At 37.3% G+C, this 15,685-nt stretch overlaps 1 protein-coding gene across 1 annotated transcript in view; it reads left to right on the forward strand.

Annotated features, from left to right (window-relative positions):
* The window catches only part of LOC131521267 (lysophosphatidylcholine acyltransferase 1), a 41,620-nt gene that overhangs the window by 3,569 nt on the left and 22,366 nt on the right, over positions 1 to 15,685 (forward strand). The window contains exons 2-3 of the mRNA XM_058745823.1: positions 13,160 to 13,299; positions 15,268 to 15,482. Of these exons, the coding sequence (XP_058601806.1) occupies positions 13,160 to 13,299; positions 15,268 to 15,482 (355 nt within the window). The remainder of the gene's footprint in view (positions 1 to 13,159; positions 13,300 to 15,267; positions 15,483 to 15,685) is intronic.

Below are 15,685 nucleotides of genomic sequence, written 5' to 3' on the forward strand. Positions count from 1 at the left end.
GTTTATAGAACTGTTGCATAAAATCAAGACGTTGACACCATATGTCCTGCTTTTGCTCGGTTTCGCCAACAAAAATCATTCCAAACACAGCCACGGCACTGTTTTGCGTCTCTGAGCAACATGACAGTGTTTCATTCCTGAATGAATCAAGCGTTTAAATGATTCGGTTCAATCGCAATCACTCACTTATTAACAGTGACTTGCTGCCACCTGCTGGCGGTTTTAATTCCACATTTAAAGTATCTTCATTTTTAAAAATAATTTCAAACACCAGTTTTCAACGTTTTGTTTCAAATATCAAAACATTGTTTATGCGTCTCTAACTGCAGGTTAGCATTCGATGTCCCTCAGAGCTGCATTAAACGGTGTGTAAATGCATCTAGAGGCTGCTTCAGATTCATTGCAAAGATACAATTTAGTTGATACTGATTTAATTTGCTTGTTAACAGCCCAAATGCAAGAATTTGACTCAAAAGATGATGCACACTTTTAGAAAAAATACGGCTTAAAGGTAAAAATGCCCATAAAATTTATTTTCAAAAGATTAATTTCTATCACTGCTGTGAACTGACCACACAGAACATGAAGAATATCAAAAAAATGCTTGAGTCAGCTGTCCGCGGTAATCTATAAGATATCAGCACAATAACACACTCAGCAAAATATCGTCTAATTATCGTTATCGATAAAATCCCAGAAAATATCAAGATATCATTTTTTGTCAGTATCGCACACCCCTCATTCATGTTATTTAATTTATTTAAAAATGTATTGATAATTGTTTAAATCAATATAATTAATAATTTTGACTGTAAAGTTTAACATGTAAAGTTTTTGTGAAAACTTGTATCTGAATTGTAAATTATGCTTTTTAGAGTAATTTTACAGATTAATATGGTACTATAGACATTGCCCTACCATACCCGCTAATATGGTATTCATTTTATTTGTACAGGTCTTAAAAAAGGTCTTAAATTTGAGCTTAAAAATCCTGCAGAAACCCTGTGTGTGGAACTGACCAACTTCAGTGATTGTGTGATTTAGTCGCAAATTGAAGAAAAGTTTGTGACTTTTCTTACTTCATTCATACACAAAAAAAGTCGGACAAAATCTGATTTCTTGATGATTTTGATATTTTATTATAGTGATTTTATAATTTCAAAATACTAAGCAAACTGTAGAAATGAATGAATAATAAGCCAATAAGTGCTCCTCTGCTGCCATGTACTAGTTATAATGGTGATTTTATGTAGGGTAAAGGTACCCATTAAGCACACTTCCATTTTTGAGCTCAGATTATAAAAAGAAAAAAATAATTTATTATCCTACTTGATGTCTTAACCAATTGATATGTAATTTAAAGCCTGAGATACGAGTGTCCATGTGTTTACGCTGTCTGCCGGCCATTTTACAAGCCGTCTAAAAGCTTTCACCAAAAGAGGAGCTCCTTAAATGTGCGTTTTTTCAATGTTTAAGCCTTTATTTTGGGTAAGATTCACTACTTGTTGTAAAATTAAGAGATTAATGTTAAGAATGATGAATATTATAACCTGGAACTTGGATGTGGGACATAATTACATCAGATCCAAAAGATAGTTTCAGCAGCACAGCGCAGATGCTACAGAACACAGTTAGCTGACTAGCTGTATAAGACGTGTGCTACGCTAACATATTACTTCACAGGCATTACTGGCTCGTACTTTTACATCCATAATATTATAAATTGACTGGTCAGTGGTTTTACAGTGCTGTAATTTTTAAAGATTTCATATTATTGCAAGGTGAGCTTAAAGGTGCACGACTATGACCATCACAGCTTCAGTGTGACATCAATAAGAAGTATAATTTCATAGATATTGTTAATAATAGTTGTTCATATTAAAATGTGTGAACTTAATAAATGACCTAGATTATATTTTTAGCAAAATCCTTTTAATAAATATTACATGAACTTGTTGCTGCTCCAGTGTCTCTCGTTAAGCTCTTCCACATTCAACATCTATAAATACTTCATAAACAGACTTTAAATATAAACTGATGGTTGTCACTTTAAGTTAATCTTTATGAAATGATTTATAACTTAATAACAAAAATCATGTAGTGCATTCAACTACACGGTTCTTAGTGGAATAGATAAGTCGACATCCATTTAATAAGAGGTTTATAATGAGGCTAGTTTCTGTGTTCATCCTCATGAATCACATGTTTTATTTGATTTTTGAATGTTATTTAGCTGAAGGTGGACTAGTCCAGATGTTGATATGTGCTTAGATGACACTTCATTATGAATATATACCTGATTGAATTGAATGCCTTGTTGCTTGATTTTAGTCTTCTGTTTGATTTATGTTTTGTATGTGTGATTGACTTTATACCTTCAAATAAAACATTTTTTTCAATTCTTCTTTAAAAAGGTTGTTTAAAATAAACGAATTTTTAATAAAACGTGCGTTATTTAGTTTTTGTGTGCGAGATTAATATATTATTTTAACATAACTTCTTGTGCTGAAACCAATATCTTGTGCACTTACAATGTCTCAATGTAGATTTTGGTGAGCTTATTACATTTACCCTATTTTTTTTATTTTATTTTACATTAAGCGTTTGTTTAGCACAGAGTACATTTTGGTCATCCATTAAAAATATCATTCAAATTGGATCATTTTAGAGCTTTAAACCGCTGGAAACAGTTGTGTGAAATGCTTGAAAGTCATTGAAAAGTGTTTGATTTTCTCTCTCAAAAGGTTGTACAAACCCTGAAATGAATAATTTAGTTAGCACTAATACTTCTGGTGTTCTGACATATGTCAGCGTGGTTTATAACAGAGAATGCATTGGTCCAGCGTCCAGTTCATGAACCAGTCATTCTTTTGAAGCGATACTTAGTTCATGAAATCGGACTGAAGCGTCTGAAACCGTTTGCAGCTCGCTGCTGGCAGTCACTCAGACTCGAAATGAACCAATTGCTTGTGACGTCTCTCATTTGTAACTTTGGAAAATGAATTTGCTGAAGGAATAAATGTAAGTCAGTCGTACTGGTGTAGAATGACTTGAGTAAATGATGGCAGATTTCCTTTAACCGTGCGTGCGGAGAGGACCATCAGCAGAAAGACATGCATTTAGCTTCTTAGATTTAGGCTGTGCTTTCCACAAATAATCATTCAACAAAGCATATTCCACTCGTACATTTGTTTTTAATTTGATGTACAGTAATATCAAGCGGTGTGGGTTGCTCTGAATAGAGCTGGTTTGACTCTTGCACGTCGCGGTGGGTTTGTGAGTCTGGCGGTTAGTCAGTGAGATGATTCCGATTGTTTGTTTTGCCTGTTTATTTTTGTTCACTTAGACGTTTCTAGATGCGTCTCCGAGTGAAACTCTTCATGTTTTCTGCTTGTGAACCGAAGCTGAGGTCACCGAGACTCCAGATGAACTCCAGACCGGCTCTGCTTCTGGCCGTCCCGTCGGTCTCCAGCAGATCATTTTCCCCTCTTCATGGCGATATTGAGCAGTGAATGGAAACGCTCAGTAATCGGAAACTGTGAGATCTCCTTGATCCAAAGGACAGGAAGAGTGCAGCTCAGAATAACCAGGACACTTCAATCTACTTTGCATGACTTGAAGTTTTTAAAAGGAGGAGGCATTTCTTCAGATGTGTGGAATAGGTTTGAGATCTGCTGAAACTCTGATAATAGAAGTCAATTCCCAAAAGAAAAGCTGTTTTCCATGTTTGCTGAGAGGCGCTCGAGTTCATCGAGCACATTACTTCCTATCTGAGCTTCTGGGTGCTTTCACACTTTCTCTGACTTGGTGTGCTTGGATGTTTTCTGAATCTGGGTGGCACCTGTAGTGTACTTTTGAGGAAATTATAAAAACCCTGTGGTCAGACACTTGCATGTGTCATTATTAATGTTTTACTGAAATCAAGTTTGATCAAATTCAGATGGAGTTATGAGGGTTTCTGACCGTTTTGTCCATCATTGGCACAGCTGTATCTGAGGAAGTGCACTGAATATGTTTTCATTAGTATGCAGCTCAAAGTTTATTGTAGCTATGTGAGCGTTCAGTTTTTCCTGTTGTCAAATACATTTGGCCAAAATATGATGAAGTGCTGTTTAAGACAGTCTTGGCTATGACTACATTCTACTCTGCTCCTCAAATACATAAAACATTAGCCTTCATAGAGAGAGTGTTTCTTGAGTAAACAAGGCGCTGTACTTGTTCAAAGAACCAGTTCTTTATTTACCCTTTACTTCTCCAAACTGTGTGCAGTACTTCATTCAGGGTGGAGCTGTGAGCTCCTGCTGACACTGGAGCCCTTTTGAATAGTTTTCATTGGATTCTGTTTTTTTTTTTTTTTTTTCGTTCCCATTTAAATTTTTCTGGACTTCTTATAAATGAATAAATTACATTTTATTAATAAGACAGCATGTCTAATTAAAACCATGAAACTTATACAATTTCACATCAATGTATTAAAAGTTTAACAAATATTACACGTTAAGGGCCCTATGATTTTTTTTTTTTTCTCACCATATGTTTTGTTACCAAATTCTCTGTTTTAGCACGTCTAATAATTTGATGCATAAAAACAAATTAATTTATTCAAATTCGTTCTTAAAATAGACTTATGATTTTTTTTTTTTTTTTTTCAGAAATTCTGTTGTGTAGGCTATTTTTATTTATTTTTTTATTTTTTTCTGGCTATGTAATTAAGGCATAAAACATGAATTTAATTGATCTTTTAATTATTGAAAATTAAACAAATGGCCATCAAAGGGGATTTACTGTTAAAATTAAAACATGGAAATGTGTGATTTATTCCTTTAAAAATAAAGTTGTTATAATTTTAGTATTAGTATGTAAATTCTACTGAACAATTTTAGTCAAATGCTCATGAAGGGACTCTCAGAGCAGTTCTGGAGATGTTGTTCATGTATTTATGTCCTCATTTAGTGAGACGGCAGATGCTGATATCACTGTGACTGTCGCACGCTTCAGTGTGTGTGTAGTAAACGAAACCGCGCGTCTGCGCTATTCATTCACACAGAGACATGCACAACATGAACGATTCATATTTAAATAGTCATTTTGTGGCTTAATATTTACAGATACTAGTCCATATTGCAATTTGATTTAAGTATACTGACCTACTTTTGATTAATTCATTCAAAGTTTGACAAATTCCGTGATGTTCCGCGTTATACAGTAAATCCCGTTTTTATAACTGGATTCTGTGATTCCGTCCGCCTTTTCCACATCATGGAAATCAAAGGGCTTTACTGATCGTATCGGCTCTCTTGAGCCTGATCCTTATCTTATGTCAGCGGTCATGCCAGTGTCGTGCAGTAGGTGGCAGTATTTGCCTTCCAGCAGATTTGCCAACCGCCATAAAAGGAAAAGAAGACGCTCAAATGTGCGTTCAGCCATCATTAAAACCAAAATAAGTAGAAATGTGAGTGTGTGACGGACGAGATCCAGTGAGATCTTTTATAGTATGTCACACACGTTTGAGCTTCTGTGTTCAGTGTATTTGATGCACACTTTTGTAACAATCACTCATTCAGTTGCTATTGTTTACTTTTATCTGCCGTCAGACGATCTGAGACATCGTTGTCGTAACGTGTTGCTATAACTTGCGTTTTGATTCAGACTTGACTGACAGACTGCATTCTAACGCTGTGAGCTTCATGCTTTCTAACCATATCGCCACTATTATTTATGTTGCAATTTTCTGCTTGTTTATAAAATACAATGTTTACATCAGTAGTCCCATATTCTACCAATGCCTTTATACAGTATGTGCAAATATATACATGGAGAGAGTGCATCTTTTATATGTGTGTATACACGCATATTATTTTACTCTCTGCACAACTCTGTATACATTGGATTGATTTTAATAACTTTAATGTACTTGAATTGTGCGTCAAACACTAGGAATATACAAGTATCAGATCGGGACTCCGTATCAGCTGATGCTGAATATTCGAGGACATCCCTAATAATTAAAAATGTAGTTAATGAAGTTGACAGGAATGACAGTAATTATGGCCTCGTAACCGCTGTTTCGCAGCTGCTGGAGTGTAAATCCTGTCAGTCATATGTGGAGAACAGGCTGTCTGAGAAAATCATGATGAACAGCGAGCTCGCATCGACTGCTCCATCTCACACACCGTTATTGATTATTGAATTACTTTGGGGCCCATAACTGACCAGAATGGCTCCTGTTTCACGGTAAATTAATTTCTCCTCCTCGGTGTGGACAGACCTGAACCGACCTGAGGTGTGTTTCCCAAAAGCATCGTTGGCTAACTATGGTTGTAAGTTCCATTGGACTCTGTTGGTAACGACGTAGTTGCTTTAGGGAAACACACCTCTGATGAGTGACGCCTGCAGTTTCTGTGAGGTTATGGAAGACTTAAACAGAAGCATCCTCTCTGTCCACCTGTCAGAATAGGTTTCTGTTCACCAGGTGACGGGTGAATGATTTGCTGACTCTCATGACCTGCTAAACCACACCAGAAAAGAACCACAGTCAGTATGACCTTGAAATGCACTGAGTTTTAAGACCTTTTTTGCCAAGTTTAAGATGTACAAAACATTAATCTTGGCGCAGATGGAAACAGATGCTCGGCAGAATGACTCGCCTGTCAATTTTTCTCCATCTGTTTTCTATACCGAAACTAATCTGAAAATAAGACCAACATCTCCATGTGTGTTCCGCAGAGGGAAAGGCATACAGTTTGGATAAAGTACGTTTAATTTAGGTTATTCAGTAATGCAGTGAATATGAATTGTGTGATGCTTTTCCATCACACATTTTATGGTTTGTGTAAAAAAAGATTTATTTATAGCAGTCAGTTAAGTGCTAATGATTGTGATGTAATGATGTGCTTCCACCGTAATTGAAATCATAAGTCTAGCAAAGTGTTTTTAATACATTGTAACACAGTTCATAGTTACGGGAAGAAGTAGGTGGGAACTGGCACAGAATTCGTCAAAGTTAGAATGAATTAATCAAAAGTAGACTGAAATCAGATCGCAATATGGACTAGTATTTGTAAGTTTTACGCCGCAAAAAGAGTATTTAAATATGAACCCTGCATGTTCTGCGTGTTTCTGTGTGAATGAATGGCGCAGATGCACGGTTTTATTACTCGTACTGAAGCGTGCGTGACACTCACGGTGATTTCAGCGTCTGTCACCTCAATATACGAGTACATAAACACATGAACATGATCTCTTGAACTGCTCTGAGAAGTCACTTCATGAGCACTTTACCATTTCTTGTGAGAAAAACTGTCGTCATATCATATACACACAGAAACCTAAAGGTGTTCACAGCAACCTTTTAAAATAAAAATTCGATTTAACTTGAAGACATTGTGGCAGAAATATGTTACTGTTGTTCAGCAGAATGTACGTAATACTACTACTTCTACAATTATTAAAACCTTTTTTTTTTTCTTTTTTTTTTTGGAGTAATCATACATTTTAATTGTAATAGTAAACCCCCTTTATTTGCCCCCAAAAAATGTTTAATTTTCATTAATGATAACTTTAATATAATAATAATAATAATAATAATAATTAAATATTTTTGTTTTTTTATACATTCAAATAATTAGACATCCTAAAAAAGATCAAATTTAATAATTTGATTTTTTTTTTTTTTTTTAATTTTTAACTTTCATGATTTTAATTAATTAGACATGCTTTTTTTATTAATACAATTTAATTTAACCATTAAAATGGAATCCAGAAAAATTAAAAAAGGAAAAACGGAATTTGGAAAAAAATAATCTGAATTTTTGGGGAAAAAAATAAAACTGAATTCATTGGGCCCTACATCATAAATGTCGTCACTTCTCCTTTTATCCTCCCAGAGCTCCTCCGTGGGACTCCAGACCGCTTCCATGGCTTTTCTACTTTGTTTTATTGCCTTGGCATTAAATTACAGAAAATGTGTTAACACTGTGAGTGTTTCTAAAACAACAGCTGATGGAGAGACAAGAAATATCACAGGTTTCTGACCAATGTAATCAATCATGTGCATTGTCATGCACATCTTGTCAGTGAAACACGGTTCTGTGATCAGTAGTAAATCTCCATCCAAAGGCCAGAGAAACTCCAAATATGCCCCACAGAAGAAATCCAGGAAATCCCTATAGCGGTAGCTGGATAAACAGAAGATTTAACTGCTTTCATTGATTCAGTGTGACTAATAAACACACGACTACGACAATATATGGTTTATCGGAGTTCTTCTTATTATGATTTTCCTTATAATAAAGTATATCATAAAGCAATGCCTTTATCACTGCTTAGAATACTATGAAATATGTTGCATGCCTTATTCTGTGTAAGAAGCCACATCGTCTCACAGAAGGGTTTACTTCAAACTCACTTCATAACGCCAGTCGAGTGTTTGGAGTAAAAACATGTTATTAAATGTGCTATTTTCACATGCTTTCAGATAGAGCAGCATTTACTACACCGAGCCATAGTTCACTGATAAGCTACGCAAACGCCTTTCATTATCGCATAATGATATCTTCAATTTCATAATTGTGCGATATTGCGTAGCTTGTCAGTGAACTACGGCTCTGTGTCGTAAACGCTGCTCCATCTGAAAACATTTACTACTGATCACAGAACCGGCTTCACTGACAAGATGTGCTTGACAATCACCTTTGATTAATCATGCAGCCCTATTACAAACATTACTTCTTGTGAAATTATTTATCCACAAAATCATCCGAGAACTCATTTGAATGATTGTTAGATTATTTGTTAATTGCTGTTCATGAAGATGAGGATTGAAATGGCCTGAGTGCAGACAGGGTGGCGATTGGTCCAGGTTTTGACTCTTCTAGCTGCAGGAGAAGTTGTTGTCCAGGTTCTGTCATGACTGTTGCACATCACATCACACATTGATCTGTAACTTGCGCTTTGAGCGTGATGATGCAGAACTGAACTGATGGATGAGCGTCCGCTGGTGAGGCGAGCACACGGAATCGCTCGCAGCAGTGCATGATGATGTGGAGGAGATGAGTCATGATTATTTCAGATGATGCACAAGGAGTCTTCACTTCAGGGACACCGGTCTGCAGTCAATCAAGGAGATGTTGGTTTCTTGAGGACAACGTTAAAAAGACAGCGGTCTGTCTGAATGACTGGTGTGTGTTTTTAAAGGGACTGATCACCCAAAAAGAGAGGTTCATTTACTGTCATTTACTCACCCTCATGTCGTTCCATCCAACCTAGAGATGCAGCGATAACATATATATATATATATTTTTTTTCCGATACCAGGGGAGGGTTTTTTTTTTTTTAACCAATGTAGAATTTCTATACTTCTGTGTTTTGACCTGATCGTCACTCTTTTGTGTGTTAAACACAATCTACTAAATATAGACAATCTACTCTGATTTTTTTTACAATTTGAATAAAATTAATGCTTAAAAACTTTCAAATCACATGAGCCAATATTTTATAATTAACATAACAAATGTTTAAACGGAGAAATGTTACACTTATCCACTAAATGAGCTCATTTCAAATTGGATGCCTGCTACAGGTCTTAAGGTTCGCACGGGGGCAACAAAGGGCTGAAAAAGCAAGACATTTTGAAAAGATTAAGCTTGGAGAACATCTAGTAACTAATTAATTAATTAATTAACATAACATAAGAGAGGCAGAGTCTCTCAGAAGTAAAGATGGGCAGAGGATCTCCAATTTGTGAAAGAATATGTAAAAATCTCCATTGCCCTCCACACTGTACTGTGCCATCTAGAACACCAAGGAACGCATGTACAGCTGTTGTTCTTGGACTTCAGTTCTGCTTTTAATACCACTTTACCTACCAATATGTCTGATCTAGGCATTCAGCATAACATCTGCCTGTGGATCAAGGACTTTTTAACAGAGTGGCCACAGTCAGGGAGAACGGACTCGCATAATTGCTCAACTTTGACGATCAGCACAGGAGTGCCACAGGGATGTGTGTTAAGCCTGTTTCTCTATTCTCTGTATACACATGACTGTATACCATCGTATAATACCAACACCATTATCAAATTCACAGACGATACGACTGTGGTGGGGTTAATCACCAGAGGCGATGAGTCTGCCTACAGAGAGGAGATAAAGAGGCTGATGGGGTGGTGCACGGAGAACAATCTGGCCCTGAACATCAAGAAAACAATAACACATTGTTGATTTCAGGAGGAAACAGGATGTACATATACCATTATATATCAACGAGGAGATGGTGGAGAGAGTGTTCAGTTTTAAATTACTGGGCACACACATCTAAGAAGGCACCGAAGCGGCTATAGTTTTTAAGAATTCTCAGGAAGGTAAACCTGTCACAACAGCTCTTGTTGTCATTCTACCGCTGCTCCATCGAGAGTGTCCTCACACATGGTATGCTGGCGTGGTACGGAAGTAGCTCTGCAGCTGATAAAAAGGCTTTGCAGAGAGTTATCAAGACTGCACAGAACATCACAAAACAACAGCTGCCGGCCCTGGACGACATTTTTACCTCCCGCTGTCTGCAGAAAATACACAATATTCTAAAGGACTCATATCACCCTGCACATAACTTAATTGAACCGTTGCCATCTGGGAAACGGTACAGGTCTATCAAAACACGTTCCACAAGATTCATGAATAGCTTTTATCCTAAAGCTATAACCATACTGAACACTGAACTGAAAATACATTCTTGACATGTAAGAACTAATCACGTGCAATTATATAGTTATACATGTGAGTGTACCTGATGAGGGAAATACCAAAGTGTCACTGGAAAACTGCTCGCCAAACTCACATTTCAATACCGTATATCTCAAATAAGCAATACAATCTGTCATAGGCTGTCCCATAAATGCTTCTTAAGGCGTTAAAATACTTAAAGCGAAATAAAAGGACGAACTGGTGTGATGTAATTTCCAACAAAATCATAAGGCCCTATGAAGTTCTTTTTTTTTTTTTTTCAAAATTCCATTTTTTCTTTTCCCATTTTAATTTATCTAGACTCTTGTTTTAATGGTAAAATACAATTTTATTAAAAAAAGCATGTCAAATTATCACAGAAATCATAGGGCCATAAAATCAGGCCAAAAAGAAGTTGATTTCGGGATTTTAAACAGCTTGCCATAACAAACTTTCCAGAAAAGTTAACTCTTCAAACTCCCATTGGTCCATAGTGGTGATGCAATAGGTAGGTGTGGCACTGTGACTCCGCCTCTTTGGCATGGAATCTTCTCCTCTTCATTTATTTTATTTGGTCTGTTGTGGTCAGACACATGCAATTGTGGACACACTGTAGAGCTGAGTAGCGTGATTCGTGACGAGTGCGGAGAGAGAACAAAACAAAATGCTGGTCACGAATTAGAAGCACAAAACGAGCATGTGTAAAGAAAAATGTCGGAGGATTTCGATATAAGCCAAGAGGAGACTGGTTTTCCTTTGCTAAAGTAAGGAAACTTTGCCTCCTTTGCTCCTGTAAACAAACGTTGGTTTTTGCGCAGTCTCACGTAGCCAGACCTTCAGACCGACGGCTGAAGGTCTGGAATCCATGTTCCATTCATGGAGGACTCTTGTTTTGTGCTCTACAGAGTCATGTGAGTGAATGGCATCATGAAGGAGCTGATGGCTGGTCAGCAGCTTGGTTTCAGTGATATTTCCAGTGTGAAGCTGGTGGAATCAGCAGATCGCTGTATTTTTAGCGCGCTCGTCCCACGCCTCAGCTAACTGATATGGGATTTGGCAGCCTGTTGGATCAACTCAATTAAAGCAGCTCAGTGGAAAGCATGAAGGCATCCTGAACGTCCTCCAGCACTGTTAATTGGTCACTTTGAAAGCTATCAGTGTGCAAATGCAGTCGAGTGCTGATAAGAGCAAGGCAAATATTGACTGCTGATACCCCGTATCGCCGCTGCGCTGATAAGAGTCGTTTGTGTTTGATAATCACGGGTTCAGGGCCCCATGAAGCTTGTTTGTTTGTGTTGTAATCTGCTGAATGTGTCCCGTGTCACACCTCATCCTCGAGGATCTTGAGACGTCTCAATCTCTCTGTGTTGTGGCATCTAACCTGCTTTCAGACAGCCTGGATTAGACCAATATAACAGCCAGGCCGCTTCAACCAATGTGATGAGTCACAGTCTGCCAACTGCCTTGTCAATAGAAAAATACATGAGCAACTTTTGAAAATCAGTTGATTCAGGGTTACATGGCTGACGGTCGTCTTTACACACTAGTGTAGAGATTATCTTTTAATATTTGAAAAAGTCATAAAATGCAAACAGCAATCATTTAAGAACATTGACATTTAATCCAATTATTTTGTTCAAATAAACTAAATCAGCGTTAAATGACTGACTGATATATGAAGTCGCCATACAAAAGTGCAAAAAGAGCAGAACGCTGTTGATCCCAAGAACATTCAGGCCTAATAGATTGACATTTAACAACATTTAATAAATTACTAAATATTTTTGGGAGCAATATTTTGGTGAAATTCTTATGCATTGTTTGTTATTTTTTTGATCACCTGAGTTACATTATTTGTTTGGATATGCATGATTTCAACATTGATTATTTGAAAAAGTCATTAAAAGCAGTCACAATTAAATGTTCTTTAACATTTAATGAATTATTAAATATTCTTGGGTTAAATGCAGAGCATAAATTCCGAGTATGGGTCACCATACTTGGCCACACTTCAGTTTCACTTTCTTTAAACGGCTCATATCACGTATTTTTTTTCATTTTGAAATACACATTTTTTTCCCCCCTAAAATCCACCTACGATGTTAGTGAAGTTGTTTTATTAGTCATAATTTATGTTCGAGTGATTATTTTCCACCCTCACTATGAACCGTAGGCCAGAAACACACTTGAGGTGAGTGTGTGAATGCAGCCTTTGGTTAACACTGGTCTGCTGGACTCGAGTCGTGTTTCTCAAGACGTTGCTGAGAGGAAGTGTTGAGATCTGAAAGTTTCACTCTGTTTTGATAGTATAATGAACTCTGAACTCTGTCGATTTGACCCTCGTGAGTTTTGAACAGGAAGCACGTGTCTCTGATCTGTAGAAATGCTTCATTCAACAGCGTTGTGTGTGTGTGTGTGTGTGTGTGTGCTCTCTCTGCAGATCGGTTTGATGACTGTGACGCTCTTCCCCATCCGGCTCTTCATAGCAGCGTTCATGATGCTGCTGGCCTGGCCGTTTGCCTTCATCGCTTCGGTGGGCCGCTCCGAGACGACGGTGGAGACGCAGTGTTTATGGAGAAAGTAAAGAGCTGCTCTGCTTCATTTCAGCTGAGAATAACAGCCATTATGACTCGTTCAGATTCACAGCGCTGCTTTGCGCATTACCTTCGCTCCTCTTTCAGTAGTGTTTATAGTTTTTCTGTGCTGAGATGAATTTGACTTCAGATCCTCTATTTGGTAAATCAGGAAGTTGCTGAGAGAACTGAAGTGAGCAGCGCAATCACAGCCACACAGCTTCTGTTTCTGTCACCCAATGCAAATAGAAGAAGAGCGCTTCGAATGAGTCCCGCTTTAAACTCACAGCATCAGCAAACACATTAATGTTCTCACATCAGTGTTTTAACACGTTAAAATGACACACGTCTGCTTAAAGATTAGTATTACACTATGGTTCAAAAGTAAATTGCCTTTTGAAAGTAATTCAGTTCAAATAAAGATTTATCATTACATTGTTACACCAGTAGGTGGCGAAAAAGTGGCCGCCAAATTGTATTTGTCTTTGAATTAATCAAGAGCGTGCTTCAAAAATGCTGATTCATCCAGTAATTAAACAAGTCGATCTTGAGTGAGTCATTGAATCATTCATTCATAAATGACATGTGATTTTGTTTAATGTTTGTGATTCTCACGATTCTGAAGAAAAAAAAAAAAATTCTCATTTGATCCAGAATCGTGCAGCTCTATTTTGCACACAAACAGCACTTAAACGAGTCCAGTTTTATGCAGCCGGCTGATTTTTGTTCATGGTATTCAGCTGCAACTTAATGTTTTGCAAAAAGAGACACATAATATCTAAATGTTTGACTGCTCAAGAAACATGTCTGATTATCAACGCTGAAAACACACTCGCGCTGTTGAATCTCTGTTTCCAGATGCCCGTTAGGAAACATGTCTACACGTTCTGTACAGTAGATCCAGTGTCTAATTAAACACTTTAAGATGCTAATTACGTCCAGCAATGTTAATAACTGCTGATAAGCTCACATGACTTCATCGAGCTGTGAGATGGGATAAACGGATCCTGACTCAGTAATGCTTCTGTGCGTGTCGTGATGCTTTTTTAATACAGATCTGCAGTGCGATGTAAAGTCTGCTGTCCATTTAAAGTTGGCCGTGTTGAGTGATCTGGGCTGCGTTTCCCAAAAGCACCGTAAGCATAAGAACATCGTAGACCCACTGCCAGCAATGGAGCTAGGATCAATTTAGGCTCACGGTGCTTTTGAGAAACGCAGCCCAGATCGGTCGAAGTACATTCAGATGTTGTCAGGGATGAATGTGGCCGTGAACGCTGAAATGTTTCAGTTTTCCCAAATCATTCAGCCCTAAAAAGATGCTTTGCACTCAAAGTCATTTTTCAGCTTATTAAAATGATTTAAAAAACACATTTGGATGCACTGTTTTTTTATATAGCACTTTTAACAATACAGATTGTGTCAAAGCAGCTTTATAGTATTAAATAGGAAAATAGTGCACTGCAAAAAATTAGATTTTTTGTCTTGTTTCCAGACAAAATATCTAAATTCTTAAACATGAAGTATTTTCTAGACAAGTAAAAAATAGTCTTGTTTTAAAAAAAAAAACAAATAAAAATGAAGTGAGTTTTTGCTTGAAACAAGAAAAATAATCTTGTTTTCTGTTTGAAATGAGATTATTTTGCTTGCCCCATTGGCAGATTATTTAGCTTGTTCTAAGCAAAAACTCACTTAATTTTGACTTGTTTTTCTGAAAACAAGACAATAATTTTTACTTGTCTAGAAAATCCTTCTTGATTTAAGAATTTTGAGATATTTTGGCTGGAAACAAGACACAATGTGTGTAATAATGTAAAAGGACGATAGTAAACACTGAACTCGGTTATAAAATCACCGTAATCATTCTAGAATAAATGGTTTCCGGACGGAGCTGTTCAGGTGTATTGCGTGGCTCATCGACGTGTTCAGACAGCTGTAGTGCTGCAGGCTGATGTATGTGCCGGCTCTTCTTCTGTAGGCTGGTGGACGTGGTGCTGAGGACCATCATGCGGGTCATGTGGTTTGCCGGCGGTTTCCATTGGATCACCATCAAGGGCAGACAGGCTCTGCCCGCCGAAGCGTCCATCCTCACCCTCGGTCCACACTCGTCCTACTTTGACGCCATTCCTGTCACCATGACCATGGCGTCGATCGTGATGAAAGCGGAGAGCAAAGACATCCCGGTGTGGGGCAGTAAGTCTTCTGTTCTCTTCTGCTGCTTCTTAACAACTGATGTTCCCATTCATTCATCATTCATCCTTTGCCAATGTTGCTGTTTTATAAAAAGCATTATAATTTAATTAATTAAAATTATATATAATATTATAAAACAGACAGATTAAGAAGACTAAATCCAGAAGAACTTCAGGAAACCTCCTGCGAAGCTACAGTGCTGT

This window comes from Onychostoma macrolepis, chromosome 16 (assembly GCF_012432095.1).
Source record: "Onychostoma macrolepis isolate SWU-2019 chromosome 16, ASM1243209v1, whole genome shotgun sequence".
In the NCBI taxonomy this organism is placed as follows: Eukaryota; Metazoa; Chordata; class Actinopteri; order Cypriniformes; family Cyprinidae; genus Onychostoma; species Onychostoma macrolepis.